General features: G+C 39.7%; 1 protein-coding gene across 24 annotated transcripts in view; it reads right to left on the bottom strand.

Annotated features, from left to right (window-relative positions):
- Positions 1–6,667: 6,667 nt before the first annotated feature.
- Positions 6,668–25,253, bottom strand: part of LOC109892571 (RNA-binding protein Musashi homolog 2) — a 381,702-nt gene continuing 363,116 nt past the window's right edge. For 4 of the 24 annotated variants that reach the window (XR_004210227.1, XR_002255643.2, XR_004210231.1 and 1 more), the window contains 4 exons: positions 16,761–16,915; positions 12,938–13,008; positions 12,794–12,834; positions 6,668–11,803 (listed from right to left, as the gene is read on the bottom strand). Coding sequence is in view for 17 of the 24 variants with exons in the window: in XM_031826489.1 (XP_031682349.1) it covers positions 11,762–11,806; positions 16,761–16,915 (200 nt within the window). In the remaining 7 variants the exon portion in view is untranslated. Of the gene's footprint in view, positions 11,807–12,793; positions 12,835–12,937; positions 13,009–16,760; positions 16,916–25,253 lie in introns of all 24 variants that reach the window. The other 20 variants (XM_031826490.1, XM_020485199.2, XM_031826497.1 and 17 more) reach the window with 9 other exon arrangements.

Below are 25,253 nucleotides of genomic sequence, written 5' to 3'. Positions count from 1 at the left end.
GTCGGGAGCTAGCTATCTCCTGCTTCTCCGACAGATTCAGATGAATGTCCAGCCACCAGGCTACCCTCCTCTTGAGTTGCCGCTACTTCACTCCTCACTCATTCTGGCCAGAACGTGAGCATTGCTTGCTCCGCTTATTATCCATGCAGCAATGTAGTAGTGATAGTCTCTGCAACCCAGTGTGGGTCTGTGCAACGCAGTATGTGTTGTAAAGAGCTGTCACATTAGGCCTAGTGGTGGTGGTTCAATGCATTGAGAAGTCACAGGGAGCCTCTTCCTATGAGGCACTGTCAAACTGCTGTATGCAGATGAGTCCACTACTGTCTGTTTAGAAAACAGTATGGGATGGATTGTTTGTTTCTCTCTTCATAATTGGCCTCCACAAATAATAGGTATACTTCTTTTGGAAGTTCCAGCTGTTTTATTTGGAATGAAAATTGTAAATGCAACATAAAGTTCTCAGAAGTAAAGAAGTTAGAAAGACCCGTGCATGATTTAGACAGAAAGGCTAAAGTTCTAAGGCAGACTCCAAAGGGTAGTGAATAACCTTGATCTTAGACAGAGTCATACATTGATTCCATCATCTTGTCCAAATGAATGATTAAGTTGTCTGCAACACCACAAGTGTACCCAACTGACATCTATAGTTGATAATGGTAAGCCATTTTTGTCAGGGCAGACCCTGAAAGACAACACTTGAATAAAAAAGATATGACAGCATAAACGCAATTCTATCATTATATGATTGCAATGTATTTTTTTTCACCATGTATATGAAAAGTGAGTATAATTCTGGAAAAATAAATGGTCAGTGTGACATATCCCTGAGATATTGTCTACTACTCTAAAGGGAGTGTAAGGATGCCGTTACAACACCTTAGTACAGAGTGGATGCAGTAAAGAGTGAACGCGGTGAGAACGGAACTGAACTCTGAAGAGTTCTCCAAAAGAAGACACCAATGTTCTGCCTCATAATAAAAAGGGAGAGTCATGGATGAAGGGAGCTCTAGAATGAGGGATAGAGTTCAAATAAATAGTATATCATCAGGAACTATACTGAACAAAAATATAAATGCAAGATGGAACAATTTCAAAGATTTACAGTTCATATAAGGAAACCAGTCAATTGAAATAAATACATTATGCCCTAATCTATGGATTTCACATGACGATCCCGCAGGTGAAGAAGCCGCATGTGGAGGACCTGGGTTGGTGTGGTTACATGTGGTCTGCGGTTGTGAGGCTGGTTGGACGTACTGCCAAATTCGTTAAAACGACGTTGGAGGCAGTTTATGGCAGAGAAATTAACATTCAATTCTCTGGCTACAGCTCTGGTGGTCATTCCTGCAGTCAGCAGGCCAATTGCACGCTCCCTCAAAACTTGAGACATCTTTGGCATTGTGTTGTGTGAGGATTCCGTTACAACACACTGCACACAAATTGATTCTGGTATTTCATATAAAGCAGAATTCTTACCTGGTGCTCAAGATTGATTAACTTTCTTAACAATTGCTTTTCTTAATACAACCCCCTTTCCAACATTTCTATCCTTCACAGTGAAGTGAATTGTCAGACTAAATGCAGCAGATAAGGCCAAAGTACCTGTGTGTAGGTAAACTATAGCAGATCAGTGTTATGGACATTTCTCTATGGACTGGCCAGAGGGGGCTTACCACTGTCCAGCGAAGGCAATGCCCTTTCCAGAGTATTTCTACAATTTAGGACCACTACAAAGAGTCTGTTTAGACAGCTGCAACACTAAGGGAAGGAGGGAGGGATAGAGAGAAGGCAGTACTGACTTCATCACATTCATAATAGGCCTAACCCTCATTTCTCTAATCCTCTAGAGCAATTTGAAACATGAAGATGAGACACGGTCTCAAATGGAAGGAGAACAAAAGGAAGCAGTTCTGCTGATGGCACGCATTTGCAATTCTCCATCTCAGGTAAAACAAAAGTGATTATGTTTTGACAATCGTATTAAAAAGTTTACCTTCATTACAGTGTGTGTGTGGGATGGCTACTGAGTGACTCGCCTCCGCTGCGAGGCTGCAAAACAACTGTCAGTCTCTGTAAGCATCAGGAAATGCACTGAATACATTTTCTTTGCTCATCATTTTATTTTATTGTACAGATGTAAGATCTTAATTTGATCACCCTGTTGCAGGAGAGCTGTTTTGCAATTTAGGACATTTAAAACTTGTAGTGTATTTCAAATCAAATCAAATTTTATTGGTCACATACACATGGTTAGCAGATGTTATTGTGAGTGTAGCGAAATGCTTGTGCTTCTAGTTCCAAGAGTGCAGCAATATCTAACAAGTAATATCTAACAATTCCACAACAAATACCCAATACACACAAATCTAAGTAAAGGAATGGAATAAGAATATATAAATATAAATATATGGATGAGCAACGACAGAGCGTATAGGCTAAGATGCAATAGATAGTATAGAATACAGTATATACATATGAGATGAGTAATGCAAGATATGTAAACATTATTAAAGTGGCATTATTAAAGTGACTAGTGTTACATTTATTAAAGTGGCCAATCATTTCAAGTCTGTATGTAGAAAGCAGCCTCTCTGTGCTAGTGATGGCTGTTTCAGTTTGATAGCCTTTGAGGTTTAAAAAGACTTCTGATGTTTGTAGTTTCCACTTTTTTTCCCACAAATTTGAGACTTGATTTTCCCTTATGAAAAATGTATCAACCCCTACAAAAATGTCCATTCATTATAATACACATTTCCTGTTGCTACAGGATAATTTTCCTGCTGTAGCAAACTGGCTCAAATGAAGATCCTACATCGGTACCATACTCTAAACAGGCTTTCCATTTGACTGCATCTCTGGGTAAACTCAAAGTAGAATATGGTCCATAAACATATTGAGTGTCATAGTGAGACTAATAGAAGTGATGTTGCATTGCATAAAATTAACTAAGCACCAAATTATCCAAGGGGTGTTTAGTGTTTGGAGTCATTAAGCGCGCTGACCTTATGAGCGAGTTGCCTTTGAGAACCATAAAGCTGCAATATACAAGATATGAAATATACGCTGAGTAAGCTCCACTACACACTATCCATCAATATTGTGCTTTCACCAAATGGGCTGTTTTCACCTTGTCTCAAGTAAGGCTTCTATTCAGAGCCCTGGCTTGATCTTCAGAAGAGATCTCTGTGTTGGGTGTGGTGGGGTGATATAATTACTGGCTAAGACAATAATGTTTTCCCTTGGCCTGAATGGCAGAGTGCAAAAATGGAATTAAACACCTTTGAATATTTTAATAAGCAGGCAGTGAACCTGGCGGCACCTCTAATAAAATGTGGTTAGTGTGATTAATACATCTAGACACTGTCACAGAGAGAGAAGCTGCCTCAGACCCAGACCTGCAGAGTTAGGTAAGCCTCCTTACATGGCTAGGTGTCCAGTCTCTCTGACCTAGAGATCGCAACAAGAGGGACTGTGCGTTTAAGGGGTTAGAGTTCAGTGTAGATGTGTTTTCAAGAAACCACTCTTGAAAACAGTGGGTGTTACGTGGAAGGACAATAGCCTCACCATACGTGTAGTCATAAAAGACCGCCCACAATTTTTATTCATGTTACTACAGATTGGAATAAGAACCAACCGTGTAATCTGATCCACACACGTTAAGACCATCCAAAAGAAACCAGGGGATGGCTCACTCATTGGTTAAAGGCACAGTGCAGTCAAAAACATGATTTCCCTTTGTTTTAGATATATTTCCACACTATGGGGTTGGAATAATACTGTAAATTGTGAAAAGGATGATAATGCCCTTGTAGTGTAAGAGCTGTTTGAAAAGACCGCTTCACATTTCAGCCTGTTTTGGTGGGATAGATGTGGTAAAGAGGTCCATCAAACTCGACTAAAACAATGGAATTGCCATGGAAACACGTGGAGGAAAGGGCCATGGGGGAATGATCCCGAGAGTCCTCATTGCCCATCAGCAAAATGATCCTACATTTTGAATATTGTTTAAATGTGTATTTTTACACGATGTTGAGGTAAAATACTGTTTGTATAGATGTCAACCCCAACACATGTTCATTTCATCGTTCCCAATCATCTGCATTACAGGTATAACTTACTTTGACTACCACCACCGATTTCTGTATGCTAGCTATACTAACCAGCTTATATAAATGGAAAATAGCATTTAGCAGAGTCACTTCTAAACCTGAAAGGGATAACTTTTAGATGTTATGCAGTGAAAACAGTATTCAGAAATTATTCAGACCCCTTGACTTTTTCCACATTTTGTTACAGCCTTATTCTAAAATGGATTAAATACAAATTTGTCCTCATCAATTGGCACCCATTACCCCATAATGACAAAGCGAAAACAGATTTTTAGATATTTTTGCAAATGTATGAAATATAAAAACAGAAATACCTTATTTACGTAAGTATTCAGACCCTTGGCTATGAGACTCGAAATTGAGCTCAGATGCATCCTGTTTCCATTTCTACAACTTGATTGGAGCCCACCTGTGTTAAATTCAATTGATTAGAAATGATTTGGAAAGGCACACACCTGTCTATGTAACGTCCCCCAGTTGACAGTGCATGTCAGAGCATAAACCAAGCCATGGGGTCGAAGGAATAAACGATAGAGCTCCGAGACAAGATTGTGTCAAGGCACAGATCTGAGGACCGGTGCCAAAACATTTCTGCAGCATTGAAGGTCCCCAATAACACAGTGGCCTCCATCATTCTTAAATGGAAGAAGTTTGGAACCACCAAGACTCTTCCTAGAGCTGACCGCCCAGAGAAACTGAGCAATCGGGGGAGAAGGGCCTTGGTCAGGGAGGTCACCAAGAACCCGATGGTCACTCTGACAACGGTCTAGAGTTCCTCTGTGGACATGGGAGAACCTACCAGAAGGATAACCATCTTTGCAGCACTCCACCAATCAGGTCTTTATGGCACAGTGGCCAGACGGAAGCCACTCCTCAGTAAAAGACACATGACAGCCCACTTGGAGTTTGCCAAAAGGCACCTAAAGGAATCTCAGACCATGAGAAACAAGATTCTCTGGTCTGATGAAACCAAGATTGAACTCTTTGGCCTGAATGCCAAACATCCTTTGTTGAGGAAACCTGGCACGATCTCTACGGTGAAGACTGGTGGTGGCAGCATCATGCTGTGTGGATGTTTTTCAGCGGCAGGGACGGGGAGGCTAGTCAAGATCGAGGGAAAGTTGAAGGGAGCAAAGTACAGAGGTCCTTGATAAAAACCTGCTCCAGAGCACTCAGGACCTCAAACTGGGGCGAAGTTTCACCTTCCAACAGGACAACGACCCTAAGCACACAGTCAGTACAACGCAGGAGTGGCGTCAGGACAAGTCTCTGAATGTCCTTGAGTGGTCCAGCCAGAGTCTGGACATGAACCCTATCTAACATCTCTGGAGAGACCTGAAAATAACTGTTCAGCGGCGCTCTGCATCCAACCTAACAGAGCTTGAGAGGATCTGCAGAGAAGAATTGGAGAAACCCTCCCAAATACAGCTGTGCCAAGCTTATAGCATCATACCCAAGAACACTTGAGGCTCTAATTGTTTCCAAAGGTGCTTCAACAAAGTACTGATTAAAGGGTCTGTAAATGTGATATTTCATTTTTTATTTATTTTTCAATTTCATATATTTGTCTCAAATTTCTTAAAAGCCTGTTTTTGCTTTGTCATTATGGGGTATTGTTTGTAGATTGAGGCGGGGAAAAAACGACTCAATCATTTTTAGAATAAGGCTGTAACGTAACAAAATGTGTAAAAAGTCAAGGGTTCTGAATACTTTCGGAATGAACTGTATATCCAAATGGGACTTTAGTAAACACATTGTGGGCCTGTTACAATTACATAAATCTTGACAGATTTGACAAATATCCACTTTGTGAGATCAGATTTGTTGAATGTGTTCAAATCCGGTCAATGGAATGTGTGCTTCCATTGACTCCTTTTCCGCATCTCTGGAGTTTTGGCCTGCCTGGTGACATCACCAGGCAGTATATGAGTAAATAGACCAATAAGAAAGAGTTCCAAACCTCTTTCAGCTAGTTTTCAATTCTCCCCTCCCCACTCAGACCACTCGCAGACTGTCCTAGCAAAATCCTTGCTTGAGAAATTGCTCTTTGCTATTTTTGTTTATTTTTGACCATTTTAATTGAAAACAATCACAGTAAGGTTCTTAATGATTTGATATTGAGATACAAACAGCAGCATTGGACCTTTAACAGTCATCCATGATATATTACTACTTATGCAAGACCACTGAACATGGTCCAGTTCGAATTTAGAAAAAAATGCAATGCTAAAAGAGCACACTAGCATGAGAGAAAGAAGTTGATGTCCATTGATGGATATCCATGGTCATACTTATTATTATGCAAAACTATTCAAATGTAGCTGTAGTAAAATAGTAATAAATACTGTGGACAAAAATAGTTTTGTCTGATTCTGTACAAAACTAGGCAAACATGTACATGCATGATTGTATAATTCCTTAAATGCTGCATTTAATATGAGAATGTTGAAATGATTCGAATATTGAGAGAACATCAAATTTAATAGGACAGACAAAATGAATAATACAATATTATTACAACAGTTAAGCAAATCAAAAATAATAATGAAAACAAGGAATAAAACAGTATCTTTTTTTATTTCTTTTCTCCAGACAGACACATCGATTTCTGGACCATAGTAGAGGATGGAAACCTTTGACAAACATTTTGTTCATCATTATTATTATTTGAAAATACAAATATAAAATTATACTTTCCACATCTGAGATGTGAGAGACCCCCATCCATTTGAGTTTATGTTACAATAGGGCTTGAGCAAGCCATACAAGAAGACCTGAAAGATGCTTTCAGACGTCAGTCAGTTCTGTCAGTCTCTCGCCGTAAAAAGTCTGTTAACGTTAAAAAATGGGCAAGTGTTAGGAATGGGCAAGGCAAATCAGGAGCAGACAGCAAATTAGTGAGGATAGCTCAGTGGAAGGCTGCTCCTCCACACTGGAAAACAGTGGGTGTTACGTGGCAGGACAATAGCCTCATTATGCTGTGGAGTCATAGAAGACTGCTCACTTTTCCTCATACGTTACTACAGATTGGAATAACAACCGTGCACTCTGATCCACACACGTTAAGAGTATCCAAAATATACCAGAGGATGTTTCACTTATTGGTTAACAGTCATTCATAATGTATTACCTATGCCAGACCACTGAACAAGGTCTATTTTGAATTTTGAAGACAATGCAATGCCAACTGAGCACACTAGCTCACCATAACGTTGACTCTTTTGACAGCGAGGGATGAAAACAGTGTTGGCTACTAAGTTATACAAACCCGAGGGAGATAGGGCTTTGCTGTGTCTAGAATACAGAGGGATCACTATTCTCATCTAGTCAAACATGTTCACATGAGGGATATACAGGTCAGACACATAACATAACATGTATGTACTGTACACAGACTAATGAACATGGGGGAGATGGTGATTCATGGATGATGGCATGAAATGATTGGCCATTGCCTAGCACTTGCCTCAAGATTCAAGTTTAAATGAACACGGTCAAACACAAATATCAACACCTTCCAGGTCGTTTTTTAAAATTATTTTAGATTTTTTCTCTCAAACCAACATTTTTCTAATGGATTTGTTTTAGTATAGTAAGATGTGTAACATTCATCAGCTGTAAACTGCTGTCAATGAAAAAGACAATGACAGCAACAGAGGCATGCTACCTTAAAGTCCAAGCTAATATTGAACACAGATCAAAGGGGAATGAGCTATTTAAATGGGATGACCAGCCTTTACTTTAATCAAAGGAGGTGTCTACTATAGACTAAGATCCTCAAGGCATTGTAATGGTATCAAAGGCTATAGTAAGTATATGCTACTCATATCTATTCAATCCAACTGCTAAAGACCTTTGTGTAGGGCCTGGACTGCTGATTTCATCCTGCCAATTCCACATACATTTCATTTCTTTGTGAACATGTTGTTATGGACAGTACATCTATGAACTGATTACTCTAAGAACTACTATGTTATTATCAACTCCTGTATAAGTCTAATTGAATTCACCCATAATATTTGACTTTCTCTGTCGTCCAATTAACTAAATCCTTGACAAAGGTCGGAATATATACATATATTCAAGTGCTGCAAACTATTACGAGTGAGAAATACATGAATATCTAAGCTTACATGTATATCCCCAATTGTAACCCCCCCCCCCCCGCTATAGACATTACAGTTTTACTGACCAACTGAACTACTGCTTGAAGACATTCAACAACAGGACAATCTTCAGGAGTATCTCAAGTTTATGCCGTGTTGACCACCTTCACCAGTTATGAAACAATCATTAGAAAGATTCATTCTGTGTCATCTTTGCTCCAAGTATGTAATGGCATCTAAAAGCTAGATGACTTCAAATTCTTTCCAAAGGTTGTGACGTAATAAGCATGTCTGTCGAGATCTGTGAGAACAACATTAACAGACAACATATACCTAACTTTGATTAGAATAAAGCGCTGGTTTTCAGGGACTAAAAAAAGTATTCACAAAAAAGTATGTTTTTATGAGTAAAATGAAAGGCAGAAACATTTCAAAAACAGAGTGGTAATCCAAAAATAGCAGAGCCATACAGGCATCTGGGATATAGTGTAAAAACATTAAAAGATATTACAGTTTATTATTATTAGTAGTGTTATGATTATTAATATTATTATTATTATTGTAGTAATCATCATTAATATGTTAGAACTTTCTAAAAAATGTTTTTTATGTTGTTGCTTTCACATAAAATCTTTTTCCTAATTATAGCTTGTGTCCCTCTTAAAAAGTAATCAAAAATAAACATTTTGCATATCTAGCGTTAACATTTAAGGTAGTATGACACACCCCTTTTAAACATTCAAGGGAGGAGATCCAAATAATGCCTTGTTTAAAATTCCATCTTACAGCAATTTGATTCTCTATAATTCTTCTATGAGAGCTTTGGTTAGTTGAAACCATGTGAGATCTGTAAAACACACACACACACACACACACACACACACACACACACACACACACACACACACACACACACACACACACACACACACACACACACACACACACACACACACACACACACACACACACACACACACAAAAAAGACATACGAGGAACAAATGACATGGAACTGCTATTAAAATAACTGTTTGCAAATTTATGTCAAACGTTTGATAATAAGAGAAAGTTCTATCCTTACTGGTCATAAATCCACTAATAACTACAAGTATTATCTTAATTACATAACATCTACGACTAATTACAAGGAGATAGAGGAGAGTAAGAGAGCGAGAGAGAGGGGAAGAGAATGTGACAGAGAAAGGAGAGGAAAAAGCCAGAAAAAGAGAGAACGACAAAGAAGAGCATAGACCACTACACTGGTATCAAAGACAGCACTCTGTTACAAGTTCATTTTTGTTTGTTTTTTTGTGTGATTTTCTTTTTACACACTATTGAAATACATGGATGATCAACAAAAGATTGTATGTGGTGACAGGGAAGGGAATGGAAAGAGAGAAATCGATGGATGCACAGTACATTTTAATAATATCATATTACAATTAGTAACCACAAAAATATCAATAAAATCCCCTGATTCAAAATTGAAATCAGTGAAGAAGCATCTTTTTCTTTTTTTAAAAAGTTTTGTATTTCTTTTTTTCCTTTTACATTTGAACATTACAATGGTTCTCTTCCGTTTTCTCATTTAAATTATTACTTGATCATATCTCCACATCATTCAAAAGCATCCAGCATTTTTCTTCACCTGGTTGTTCTGAACCAAAGAGCTAATGAAATGAAACATCAGGTGAAATGAATTGTCAAACATATTTGCAGCAGGAAAAGTACATCAGAATATACACCACTCATTCCATCATCATGTTTACAAATCTTACTGCACTTTAAAGCATGTCGTTAAATGTCTCTATAATTGAGCAAAACCTGTCCCTACACATACTGTGTAAGGAATTAGCGCAGCAGCTATGGTTACCAGGATGAATAATTTATTCAGTGTCTTCTATTGGCTGGATCTAAAATAGCATCAATATTTTAGATTAGAAGTTGGCGTACACAATACAATGAAATCCAAAGACATGACCACAACACATTGGTAGTAATTAATCAGTTAATTGCTATTTGCCAAGCTGTTTGTGTATGCCTATTCTAGAGAGGAAAAACATCCAATAATCCTTCATACTTCACCCCAGAGACAGGACCATTTTAAATAGCCAACATATACATGTGCAAATAGGAAATGGCCTGTTCTTTCTTTACTGCTCACAGTTCAATGATTTATACATTTTTTCCCCCATTCAATGTTTGAATCTATTTGCCAGTAAAATAAACGAAACCTCTCAACGATTCCAAGGTATAACTCACAGGGCTGAGGTACGGTATCAAAATGTTTTCCTTCCTAATTCCTTCAACAGAGAACTGATGGAGTCCCAAACTTAAGAGGAACAAGCAGGAGGAAACAAACAACAACAACAAAACAACAAACAACAAGTTGAGGTTTTCTCTCAGGAGTATAAAAGTGTCTGGATGCGCAGAGTACTATAAAATGCTTAGGCTCAAGTTCTATTCTTCAACACTAAGTACAGTGTGCTTTGGATTAAATGATCACTCAAATAATATTGATCTCTTAAATAACACTTGGTTAGACAAAAGATTCCGATGATCTTTTATCCATTTTAAAACTGCGCTTGAACTCACCACTTGTAAATGCACTGGTTTGACACTTGTAAAGTTATTCAGCTTGAGTATTTCCAGAGCAAGCCATCAGTGTTGCAATGTGTTGTGTCCATCACTGGGGTAGTCACTGTCTCTGAGCAGTAAAGGATAATAGTGTATGTTTAGAGCTTTTTATCCTATTCACGCGCTACAACATTTCTTTGACACACCATCACAAAAATATGCTATTCTCTCATCGAGTTGGTTATATGCAATGACTGGAATAGTATTTACAGTTACATTTCTTTTTCTTAAGTCTTTGAATTCACAATGTATTTATATGAAATGTTTTATAGTATACATATTTTTTTCTAAACAACAAAAACACCACTTGTAAAAAAGGACCATAAAAATATTGGAGTCCTCTTTGTATTGCCCAAAAATAGGTACTTATGGTTAACAATGAGACATCACAATAATTAAAAACAGCTACTAAGATGTATTAGTTAGTTACCCTCTCGAATTTTCATTTGAAATGAAATTGATGTTTTTTTCCAAGACTTTCCACTTTGGATTTCTTTTATGTGCAAAAAGACACCTAAAGCTCTGATCTTTTTTGATTAAACGAATTGGTACCAAATGTGAACACATTACTTCGTACATTCTCGACTATGACCCCCGAAAGAGAGAAGCATACCCATTTACATACATACACTACAAGAGAAAATCAAAAAATGACACAAATAATTAGGATCAAACCAAAATGCCTCTCTGTAAAGCTAATCAAACAACTAATAAAAGGAAGGAAAAAAAAGTGAATGAAATCATCAAGAAATGTCATAACAAACCAGGTTGTCAGGTTACAGGTTTGGATTATGGGACAGCAGTTTTCTTTCCTTTCTGAGATGATTTTTTTTATGTGGTTCCACCATTTCTCCTGGGTGATGCTGTAGTGCTTGAAGTTGGATGACATCACCTGTACACAGAGCCAATTAGAAGGTTTGGTCTGTCTTCCCTGGACCACCAGATAGACTCTGCTGAATAACACAGATGCAGTGGAACAATTAGGAGCATGTACATTTCAATAGCACACAACATGAGCACCTAAGCTTCACCATAACCTAGCATACTAAGAAAACAACATGAGCCTCGTATAACAGTACGTTGTTTGCTACTATACTAACAATATGCGTGAGTCAGTGAGGCATGTACAGTATATACACACAACCACACACGCACGAGAGACCACAACTGCATTCTACTATAGTGAGGTCATCACAAGCAAAGCTATCAGGAACTCATTCTCCCAGAATTCCAGTTTACACAGATTGCATCTATTACTGTTGCTTTCTCTTGCCTCATGCACTTTGAACAGCATCAGTGTTAAGGAGGGTGCTAATTGAGTGTGTTCAATTATATTAGTGAGTTTCATAACTGGAACATTGGCTATTACCTTCAGATGACTCCCTAACCAACAACGTCAACCACAGGCAATAGGAATTACACTGAATTTGACATGTCATGTGCATGCTTTATTTGACACATTGGCCTGAGTGATGCATTGTATGTAGACAGACCAGGCTTCAAAAGTGTTAAGTCCCTAACATGTTTTGGAATATTTGGGGGGGCAGTAAGGACAAAATACTAGTTGCCTTGCATGTTTCCCAGGTTACAAACTGTACTGTACAGTAAAAGTGAACGGAGAACAAACCCAATCATCTGCCATTAATGCAAACTAGAGAAAGCAACAGTACACAGTCAATTCATCCAAGAACGTCATAATTGTTATTCCATTTATGTAGAGGCCTATAGGAGTAGTGTATACAGTCAATTCATCCAAGAACGTCATTATTGTTATTCCATTTATGTAGAGGCCTATAGGAGTAGTGTATACAGTCAATCAGGGAGGACAAGTTCCACAATCAAAGCTTAATCATGTTGTTTTGTAAAAGCATGGACTTGTAGTAATTTGCCATTGCATGCATTTAGCTTAATAGACATATTAGAAAAGTGTGTTTCTGTACCTGTACAAGTTTGTAGGATGGTGAGGTGAAATAGAGGGTTACTGTATGTATTTTAACAGAAGAAAGGAGAGGTGGAATTGGAGTAACAGAGTAGAGGTAAATCTACAGAAAAGACTGCTAAACAATATAAATGGAATATAATACCTCCAATAAGATGGCAACCGAACACCTGTTCAATGGTATCCATTTGTAAAAGCTGTCGCAATCAACGGGCCCTAAAAGTATACAGTTAGTACCTTTGTCAGTATGCATTTCAAGGAAAAAAAGAGTTAGTACATTGTATTGTATCCATTTTGTTTCCGCTAGCATGAATGGGTATTCTCTGTTCCTGTTCATCATTTTGATCACTAAAGCAACAGACAATCATCATAAATCAAATGTGTTTTTTATTCTTAGGGGGGGAGAACGTGTCCCTTGTAGCATTTGACAGATGTCTTACTTAGTGAGGGTGTTTATACTGTTATTCACTGATCTTCAAAACACCACAACTACTGGAGGTCAATTCCACATGGTGACAGAATGTTCACATCTTCTAAATGATTCAGTTCATTCTAATGAACAGATGGAAGAGAGCTTGAACTGAGTAAAAAGCTACAAGGGTGATTGAAAGAAATTATATCAAATGTATCATTAGGAAATAGAGACAAAACAAAGGGAGCGCTTGAGAAGAGGGTGAATAGAGGCAAATTCAAGTGCAATGCGTTTTGAAGAGAAGAATTACAATCCCTCAACACAGTAAAGGCCATAGGGGCCAGCCCATCCAACTACTGCACAGGGCCTAAGGACCTGTGAGAGACATAAGATTTCACTTTTTACACACGTATACTCATTCATGCCAACATAAACAATATTAATCAATTAAAATTCAATTCATGCAAAAGCTACTTAGCATCGTCAAACAAAATCTTCCATAAAGAGTCATTCTGCATAATGCCAATCAACCACATTGTCTGAACCATATCAGTGAACTGAGACACTGACACAGCATTCTTAGAGAGCAGAAACAACAGAACATCAATGAGTCTTTTCTTTTAACTGAGCCAGTTATCTAGCTTCTCATCTGTCTATTGTGTCTGTGACAAGTTAAGGAAGGTTTAAATAAACGCTTCAATGAAACACACCCAAAAATATCTAGAATGTTCATTAGCCATTCATTTTCTTTGTCATCTTGTTCAATTCAAATTCAAGGGGACAAATGAGCATGAGCCCAATCTATTATTGGTTATGACTCAGAAACTGTTCTAGCATTGACATCGTCTGACTCTCTAGTCACAGTGTAACAGCTCTAGTCAGAGCTGTTACACCAAACTGGGAGATCGTGTGGCAAGTCAATGTGACTGAAGTCATCCATGAGGTTGTAACCTGTCAAGTTCCAATATGTGATCTTTTGGCTGCATGTAACACAGAAATTAATTTAAAAACATCATTTTAGTTCTGAATCATTTCCCTTCTTAATGTTGTGGATAGAGACTTCATCTGCCTGCACACTAAAGGTTGCCACGGCGCTTCACTCTGTTCGAATCATTGAGTCATTTTAAGGTGGATTAGGTTGAATGGAATTTAGTACAACTGAAGTCAAAATTAAAAACACATTTCACAACCCTTTTTTCTTGTGTAAAAAAAAGTATATCTGCATCAAAGATATCATATCTCCCTTCAAATGTACTGTCGAAATACAATTTAACATTGTTAAATGGCCTTCTTTTCACCAGTGTTTAGACAATGAACATTTTCTCATCTTCACAACAAAAGTTGAATCCCATGTGCAATACTATCAATCCAAATTGATTGAAAGCACTGTCAACCTTTATCTGAGTCAGCTAGACTATGGATACAAACGGAAAAGGTTAAAACAAAAGAACCCAAAACAATGGGCGCAAGCAGGCAATTTAAAAAATCCATTCTAACAGTGTTTTAAAGAATTTTCTGCAATTAATGTTGTTCAATGGGCCTACGTTCCTTTTATACTTTCATGATTACTGTGATCCTAAGTCCTCAGAGTTCTAAGTATTTCTGAAGCAGTTCATTCCCAGAGAATACATCTGAAACTAAAATCCAGAAAACATCTCCTGACATTTCCACTCTCTTTCTGACACGCGTAAACTAGGAGACACTAACAAGCTGGTGTCAGGTTGAACAAGTTCACAGTGTTTAAAGAGACAGGTGACTGGCAGCGAGGGATACAAACTCAAGAGAATGCCGAAATTTTGGCAGTGCCAATTTAGCAGAGACAGGTCAGTAACAAGATTTAACATTGAGCAAATGAAATGGTTTCATAGTGTGTGTGTAAGTGAACTTCAGTCCTTCAGTAAATTCTATAACAAACATTGTCTTTCTTCCTAAATTGAGACCGACAAAGATTCAACCAATCAGACATGGCACAGCTGACAACTAATAAGGAAAGCTGTGCTCTGCCAGAAAAAATACCAATTAAATGTATTTTTCTGCAGCGTTGTGCTTTTGATGGGATATCATGTTTCAGTTTCACTTGATAGATACAATGTTGGCAATTTGCTAAATCCCTCTAATTAATACAGTCTCTTCCTCAAATGTTTTCTGCATTTTTAAAATATTTTTTTATAAGTCTGATACTGTTGACAGGACAACACACCAGCCCTCTGAACTTCACCAACTGATTGATTCAGTCAAATCTCATTCGATCTTTTTAAAAGTTTGATTGACACAACACTTCATACACCTCTGAAGTGTAGTTAGTGGTGAACCCAGTCACAAGTAGAGAGGGAGTGCAGTATGCATTGCCTCCTTGTAACACTAACACACACATACATTATGTACAGTGCATTTGGAAAGTATTCAGACCCCTTGACTTTTTCCAAATACTGTTACGTTACAGCCTTATTTAATGGATTAAATAAATAATAATAATCAATCTACATACAATACCCCATCATGACAAAAGGAAAACAGGGTTTTAGATTTATTTGCTAATTTATAAAAAATAAAAAACAGAAATACCTTATTCAGACCCTTTGCAATGAGAATCGAAATTGAGCTCAGGTGCATCCTGTTTCCATCGGTGAAGCACGGTGGTGGCAGCATCATGCTGTGGGGATGTTTTTTAGCAGTAGGGACTGGGAGACTAGTCAAGTTCGAGGGAAAGATGAATGGAGCAAAGTACAGAGAGATCCTTAATGAAAACCTTCTCCAGAACACTCAAGACCTCAGACTGGGGTGAAGTTTTACCTTCCAACAGCACAACGACCCTAAGCACACAGCCAAGATAACGCAGGAGTGGCTTCGGGACAAGTCTCTAAATGTCCTTGAGTGTTCAAGCCCGGACTTGAACCCGATTGAACATCTCTGGAGAAAACTGAAAATGCTCCCCATCCAACCTGACAGAGCTTGAGAGGATCTGCAGAGAAGAATGGGATAAACTGCCCAAATACAGGTGTACTAAGCTTATAGTGTTATACTCAAGAATACTCAATGTTGTAATCGCTGCCAAAGATGCTTCAACAAAGTATTGAGTAAAGGGTCTGAGTACTTATGTAAATGTGATATTTCAGTTTAAAATGAAAAAATCGAAAAAACAGTTTTTGCTTTGTCATTATGGGTTATTGTGTGTGGATTGATGAGGGAAACATCTATTTTTAATCCATTTTAGAATAAGGCTGTAACGTAATAAAATGTGGAAAAAGTCAAGGGGTCAGAATACTTTCCAAATGCACTGTATAAGGACAGCAGTCTAATCGGTTAGACCAGGGGTGTCAAACTCATTCCATGGAGGGCTTAGTATCTGCTGGTTTTAGTTTTTTCCTTTCAATTAAGACCTAGACAACCAGGTGAGGGGTGTTCCTTACTAATCAGCGACCTTCATTCATCAATCAAGTACAAGGGAGGAGCGAAAACCCGGGGACACTTGGCCCTCCATGGAATGAGATTGACACGTGCGGGCTAGACAGACAGACAGAACGGTCAGTGGACAGAGAAGGTGTACTGTACTCACTGCGATACTGTGGCCGAAGCCGGAGCCAGCCTGTGGGCTAGCAGCACTGATGTAGTTAGCCACATTGGAGTCCTGGCCTCCAGGGCCGTACAGGTCGGCTACAGGCCCTGGGCTGTTGGCACCTGGGAAGCCTCCAGGACGAGCTGGGTTTCCCCCTGTACATAGAGCACAGCAGGGGGGCAACAATTCAGTTCCACCGCGGTCCTTCACAGAGCACAGGTGATAACTTATATGTAGCTAGTTCATTCTGGGTCATTCTTACACAATATAGACATTCACATCCAAGAATACATTACTGAACTCATGTCTGGGAAGAGGTATATTAATCAATACTATAATTAAACATAACACACATTAGTGAGTAATTGGTAATGCCATTTGAGGCATTACCATTTGAGGCATTGTTTGCACGTAAACTGCATTAATTTTGTTGGGGATTGACAGAAGAAATGTTGCAGGCTTGAGGTGGCAAGAGCAATGTAAAAGATGAATCCAGTATGATATTCTAGAGATATCTACATGCTACGTATACTATACAGTGAAAACACTCACACCACAATCATGCACAATAGAAACTGTAAGCAGACCACCAGAGATACTTGGACCATGCTACCAACTATTAAGGAGTAGTTATGTATGTTGACAAGTGTTCGTTTTATTGGTAATTATTATAATATTCAAGAGGTGCCATATAGTTAAGGGGGCAGCTTAGTTCCTTTGGATTCTATACTCATGTAGGTATAACACCAGTTGATGCTTTTTTATTTGCCCGATTAGACAAAAACCTGATTGGACAAAACATTCCAATGTACATAGACACTTCTTTTCTTTCATTGCATCTTACAATATATCTATATCTATTCCATGCATATTTGGCCTGGCCATTTCCGGACTTCAGGATTTCAGTAAACTGCAGAAAGAGTTCTGATTATGTTTGTTAAAAATTCCACTCCAGCAAGAAAACAAAGGACACAAGTATTCTACAGACAAAATATAAAAGCTTGCCCTGAGTTCATCCACAGGTACACAATGTGGAGATGTAAACGAACCACTCTGTGTGACCTCTAACCTATGACCTGTGGCTAGGAGAGAGTCTGACTAATAAAAAGGCCTTTTGAAAACCCAGACGCCCAGCGATGGAAATAAAACTAAGCTGGGGGAGGGGGGGGGGGCACAGTGATGTCTTAAAACAGTATAACTGCTACACCACTTCAATCTCCTCCGCTGTCAGATTCACATAACCCTCCATCTCACCCCCATTGAGAAATAAACCATGAAAATGCAGAAATGAAATGAAAAGGAAAAGAGAAACACTGTGGAGTTCTGAGGCTCTTGACTGTGGCATATCTCCTACAAAAACGGAAAGTTGATGTGTATGTGTTTGGAGTTTAATATAGAAATATATACATGATGCTAGATTTTGAGCTCATGAGGCTAATAAGATCTGTACTGTACAGGGATGCCTTGCATGGCACTTCAAAAACAAGCTTTAGATGCTATTGAAATGCAAAACACACACCCTTATCAGATGCTATAGTCCTTCAGAAGTTGTGGCACATCACTTTATCTATACTAACTCTGTGAGGAGCACAAAATCCCTCTTACAGTGGGTTTCTTCCTAAATGTCAAATGAGAACCTGTCCCAGACCATAGAGATCTACTGAGGGAGCCATTCCTATGGCTGGCCTCACGGCTCTGGTCTGTATGGAACAGCACTTAATAAACTTGCTTATTAAGCAATTACAGCTATTTTCAGTTTAAACGGTAATCCTAATTTCTTATAATTACTGGATTCTATTGAATGGCGCACAGCACCGCACCCCGATGGGAAACAGGATTGATGCTTTTCCTTAAACCTTGGGGCTACATGGCCTCAGTCATTAAGTTTAATAGCAAAACATGAGTTACACTTATTGGGGTTGACTGGTGGCTTCGTGGCGCCCATGCTAATTTAACGAGCCAGCCTTTGATTACACAGCATCTTTAAAGACACAGGTGACTCATCTGTTCCGCACCAACTCCCCTCGCTGGGGTCTTATTCATGTCACTTTGTATGTTGTTTCTGCTCTGACAAAGTGTTTGTGTGGATAAGGGAGAAAGGTGCTGATACAAATGTCATTCTATGCCTACACTGCTTTCCTATTTTCAGCAAAAAATAACATTAACTCTGAAAAAGTAGGTTCAACAAAAAAGCAAACCTGGTGATATTTGTAGATACGACTGTTTCTGTGAGACTGGGGTGGGTAGATATGAACAAACATTCCCCAGAAAAATACATCATTGTGGCTTAAGTATCTGAGCAATGACAAAGCAGGAGGTCAATACGATGATGTTTATCCACTGTAGGATCATATGGCTATGTTTTATGTCCTGTCCTTGGGTCTTAATAACTGAAGCAGTTTGTAGACTGTAGTTTGACTGGTGTGATCACGTCTATTGAGTTGCACTTTAAAATACATCAATGTATTCACAGTCTGAAAGCACTTGGGGCTACAGGGGAAGCATTCTCTTTAAGGTAAACAGGGGTGGAGGTGGTTTACAATTAACATTTGCCATGAAAGCATTTCTATTCAGACTGGCAGTTACAATTTTGTAATTTCCTGGTGGCTGGGCGTCTGTCTCAGCTTCCCTACCTTTACCCACAGGGCATCATTAGAAAACCGGGAGGAGCCATTCACAACGGGCCTTTACCAAATGAGGAAAGCCACAAAACACTTCCTCTTCTACAGCCAAGCACAGAAAAAAATTAAGAATCAACACACTATACAATTCCCCACATTCAGCACCTTGGCGTTTAGATGTAGACCCTCTCTTCTCTACAGCTGTGTGTGTAATCAAAGCCCCTTATCACCACTCTGTGTGTAAATGGAGAGGTGGATGTAGGCCTGCAGTCCTGCCATCTTCCTGTGAAGCCCTAGGACACAGACAGACAGTGGAGTCCTGAAGGGATCCATCCCAATGAGTCATGCAGGCAGACAAATCTCCACCCAGAATGGGCCGGCCTCCAAACCAGGAGATCTGTGTAATCCTCGCTGTAAAGCACGGGGCCTAAAGATGTCTTTTCCTGTCTGCTGCCAAAGCCAATGAGGCAGGACTAGTGAGGAGTACAGGGACGGACTGCGGGGGGCCTCAACACCTGCCGCTGCCTGCTGGTCACCACTCCTCCACTCCACTCTTTCATTGGTACAATAGAGTAGGACTCTACAGAGCAGTGACGGCACCATTAGTCAGTCTGGTTGGGTCATCATCATCAGCAGACATCATTACTGTCTCTAGTCTACATGGCCATTTCATCTGGACGGGAGGATAAGATCTGGTCAGGAGAGAGCCACACCAGTAGTCAAACTCACGCATATTTTCAGTGATATCATCTGTTTCACTGTTAGTAAGATTGATTGAAGAGCGATACAACAAGAACATACAGTGAGCCCAAAAATATCTACTGTGGATCAGATCAACACCACCAAATCACATCTACAGCTCTCTGCCTGACATCCCCTGAGCTTGGGTCAATAAGGAACACTTCTCACAACATTTTCCTCTCAACATGGTTTTTCTCGTGTACACTTACTCCTCAAAATATCAAATTTAATTTAGTGAAATTACATCTCTTGTCAGTTTTATCAGGAACAAACCTATGACCAAACGAATAGCACATGCTGACCCTGAATGTGGTTTAAAATGAGGGTAATCAATTGAAATTAAATTGTTATAGCTACGTATTTTCTGTAGAGGAAATGGCATAGAAACACAATTGCTTTCCACTGACTTATTGGATGCAACATATAGCTTCCACTATGTAAAGAACACAACCTTGGGAAAGACACACCAAATTGCAAAGGTAAATGTTAGCGCTTCTTCAAAAAACACACACTGATATCATACTGAAACATGCCACTTGTAATGTAATAGCTAAATTATGCATATGACTGCGCTAGGATGTAATGTTACTTTAATCTATAAACAAAACAAGACTTCTGATTGCCTAGTTGTTCGCAAAACAATTATCCATCACTCAATCATTTCCAATACACTCTCACTGACTAACCCTTTCACTGACTAACCCTTTCACTGGCTAACCCTTTCACTGACTAACCCTTTCACTGACTAACCCTTTCACTGGCTAACCCTTTCACTGGCTAACCCTTTCACTGGATACCCCTTCACTGACTAACCCTTTCACTGACTAACCCTTTCACTGGCTAACCCTTTCACTGGATACCCCTTCACTGACTAACCATTTCACTAACAAACCCCTTCACTGACTAACCATTTCACTGACTAACCATTTCACTAACAAACCCCTTCACTGACTAACCCTTTCACTGACTAACCATTTCACTGTCTAACCCTTTCACCGACTAACCCTTTCACTGACTAACCCTTTCACTGACTAACCCTTTCACTGGCTAACCCTTTCACTGGATACCCCTTCACAGACTAACCCTTTCACTGGATACCCCTTCACTGACTAACCCTTTCACTGACTAACCATTTCACTGTCTAACCCTTTCACTGACTAACCCTTTCACTGGCTAACCCTTTCACTGGATACCCCTTCACTGACTAACCCTTTCACTGACTAACCATTTCACTGTCTAACCCTTTCACTGACTAACCCTTTCACTGACTAACCCTTTCACTGACTAACCATTTCACTGACTAACCCTTTCACTGACTAACCCTTTCACTGACTAGCCCTTTCACTGGCTAACCATTTCACTGGATACCCCTTCACTGACTAACCCTTTCACCGACTAACCCTTTCACCGACTAACCCTTTCACTGACTAACCCTTTCACTGACTAACCATTTCACTGACTAACCATTTCACTGACAAACCCTTTCACTGACTAACCCTTTCACTGACTAACCCTTTCACTGACTAACCCTTTCACTGGCTAACCCTTTCACTGGCTAACCCTTTCACTGGATACCCCTTCACTGACTAACCCTTTCACCGACTAACCCTTTCACCGACTAACCCTTTCACTGACTAACCCTTTCACTGACTAACCATTTCACTGACTAACCCTTTCACTGACTAACCATTTCACTGACTAACCCTTTCACTGACTAACCATTTCACTGACTAACCCTTTCACTGACTAACCATTTCACTGACTAACAATTTCACTGACAAACCCTTTCACTGACTAACCCTTACACTGACTAACCCTTTCACTGACTAACCTTTTCACTGGCTAACCCTTTCACTGGCTAACCCTTTCACTGGATACCCCTTCACTGACTAACCCTTTCACCGACTAACCCTTTCACTGACTAACCCTTTCACTGACTAACCCTTTCACTGACTAACCATTTCACTGACTAACCCTTTCACTGACTAACCATTTCACTGACTAACTATTTCACTGACTAACGATTTCACTGACAAACCCTTTCACTGACTAACCCTTTCACTGACTAACCCTTTCACTGACTAACCCTTTCACTGGCTAACCCTTTCACTGGCTAACCCTTTCACTGACTAACCCTTTCACTGGATACCCCTTCATTGACTAACCCTTTCACTGACTAACCCCTTCACTGACTAACCCTTTCACTGACTAACCATTTCACTGACTAACCCTTTCACTGACTAACCATTTCACTGACTAACCCTTTCACTGACTAACCATTTCACAGACTAACCCTTTCACTGACTAACCATTTCACTGACTAACAATTTCACTGACTAACCCTTTCACTGACTAACCCTTTCACTGACTAACCCTTTCACTGACTAACCCTTTCACTGACTAACCATTTCACTGACTAACCATTTCACTGACTAACCCTTTCACTGACTAACCATTTCACTGACTAACCCTTACACTGACTAACCCTTTCACTGACTAACCTTTTCACTGGCTAACCCTTTCACTGGCTAACCCTTTCACTGGATACCCTTTCACCGACTAACCCTTTCACCGACTAACCCTTTCACTGACTAACCCTTTCACTGACTAACCCTTTCACTGACTAACCATTTCACTGACTAACCCTTTCACTGACTAACCATTTCACTGACTAACCCTTTCACTGACTAACCATTTCACTGACTAACAATTTCACTGACAAACCCTTTCACTGACTAACCCTTTCACTGACTAACCCTTTCACTGACTAACCCTTTCACTGGCTAACCCTTTCACTGGATACCCCTTCACTGACTAACCCTTTCACTGACTAACCCTTTCACTGACTAACCCTTTCACTGACTAACCCTTTCACTGACTAACCATTTCACTGACTAACCCTTTCACTGACTAACCGTTTCACTGACTAACCATTTCACTGACTAACCCTTTCACTGACTAACCATTTCACTGACTAACCATTTCACTGACTAACCCTTTCACTGACTAACCTTTTCACTGGCTAACCCTTTCACTGGCTAACCCTTTCACTGGATACCCCTTCACTGACTAACCCTTTCACCGACTAACCCTTTCACTGACTAACCCTTTCACTGACTAACCCTTTCACTGACTAACCATTTCACTGACTAACCCTTTCACTGACTAACCCTTTCACTGACTAACCATTTCACTGACTAACTATTTCACTGACTAACGATTTCACTGACAAACCCTTTCACTGACTAACCCTTTCACTGACTGACTAACCCTTTCACTGACTAACCCTTTCACTGGCTAACCCTTTCACTGGCTAACCCTTTCACTGACTAACCCTTTCACTGGATACCCCCTTCATTGACCATCCCTTTCACTGACTAACCCCTTCACTGACTAACCCTTTCACTGACTAACCATTTCACTGACTAACCCTTTCACTGACTAACCCTTTCACTGACTAACCATTTCACTGACTAACCCTTTCACTGACTAACCATTTCACTGACTAACAATTTCACTGACTAACCATTTCACTGACTAACCATTTCACTGACTAACTCTTTCACTGACTAACCTTCACTGACTAACCCTTTCACTGACTAACCCTTTCACTGACTAACCATTTCACTGACTAACCATTTCACTGACTAACCCTTTCACTGACTAACCATTTCACTGACTAACCCTTTCACTGACAAACCCTTTCACTGACTAACCATTTCACTGTCTAACCCTTTCACTGACTAACCCTTTCACTGACTAACCATTTCACTGACTAACCATTTCACTGACTAACCCTTTCACTGACTAACCCTTTCACTGACTAGCCCTTTCACTGGCTAACCATTTCACTGGATACCCCTTCACTGACTAACCCTTTCACCGACTAACCCTTTCACCGACTAACCCTTTCACTGACTAACCCTTTCACTGACTAACCCTTTCACTGACTAACCATTTCACTGTCTAACCCTTTCACCGACTAACCCTTTCACTGACTAACTATTTCACTGACTAACCCTTTCACTGGCTAACCATTTCACTGGATACCCCTTCACTGACTAACCCTTTCACCGACTAACCCTTTCACTGACTAACCCTTTCACTGACTAACCCTTTCACTGACTAACCCTTTCACTGACTAACCATTTCACTGACTAACCCTTTCACTGACTAACCATTTCACTGACTAACTATTTCACTGACTAACGATTTCACTGACAAACCCTTTCACTGACTAACCCTTTCACTGACTAACCTTTTCACTGGCTAACCCTTTCACTGGCTAACCCTTTCACTGGATACCCCTTCACTGACTAACCCTTTCACTGACTAACCCTTTCATTGACTAACCCTTTCACTGACTAACCCTTTCACTGACTAACCATTTCACTGACTAACCCTTTCACTGACTAACCATTTCACTGACTAACAATTTCACTGACAAACCCTTTCACTGACTAACCCTTTCACTGACTAACCCTTTCACTGGCTAACCCTTTCACTGGCTAACCCTTTCACTGGATACCCCTTCACTGACTAACCCTTTCACCGACTAACCCTTTCACTGACTAACCCTTTCACTGACTAACCCTTTCACTGACTAACCATTTCACTGACTAACCCTTTCACTGACTAACCGTTTCACTGACTAACCATTTCACTGACTAACCCTTTCACTGACTAACCATTTCACTGACTAACCCTTTCACTGACTAACCATTTCACTGACTAACAATTTCACTGACAAACCCTTTCACTGACTAACCCTTACACTGACTAACCCTTTCACTGACTAACCTTTTCACTGGCTAACCCTTTCACTGGCTAACCCTTTCACTGGATACCCTTTCACCGACTAACCCTTTCACCGACTAACCCTTTCACTGACTAACCCTTTCACTGACTAACCCTTTCACTGACTAACCATTTCACTGACTAACCCTTTCACTGACTAACCCTTTCACTGACTAACCATTTCACTGACTAACTATTTCACTGACTAACGATTTCACTGACAAACCCTTTCACTGACTAACCCTTTCACTGACTAACCCTTTCACTGACTAACCCTTTCACTGGCTAACCCTTTCACTGGCTAACCCTTTCACTGACTAACCCTTTCACTGGA

Source organism: Oncorhynchus kisutch, linkage group LG6, assembly GCF_002021735.2.
Source record: "Oncorhynchus kisutch isolate 150728-3 linkage group LG6, Okis_V2, whole genome shotgun sequence".
NCBI classification, from domain to species: domain Eukaryota; kingdom Metazoa; phylum Chordata; class Actinopteri; order Salmoniformes; family Salmonidae; genus Oncorhynchus; species Oncorhynchus kisutch.
This window is presented reverse-complemented; position numbering and strand designations above follow the sequence as displayed.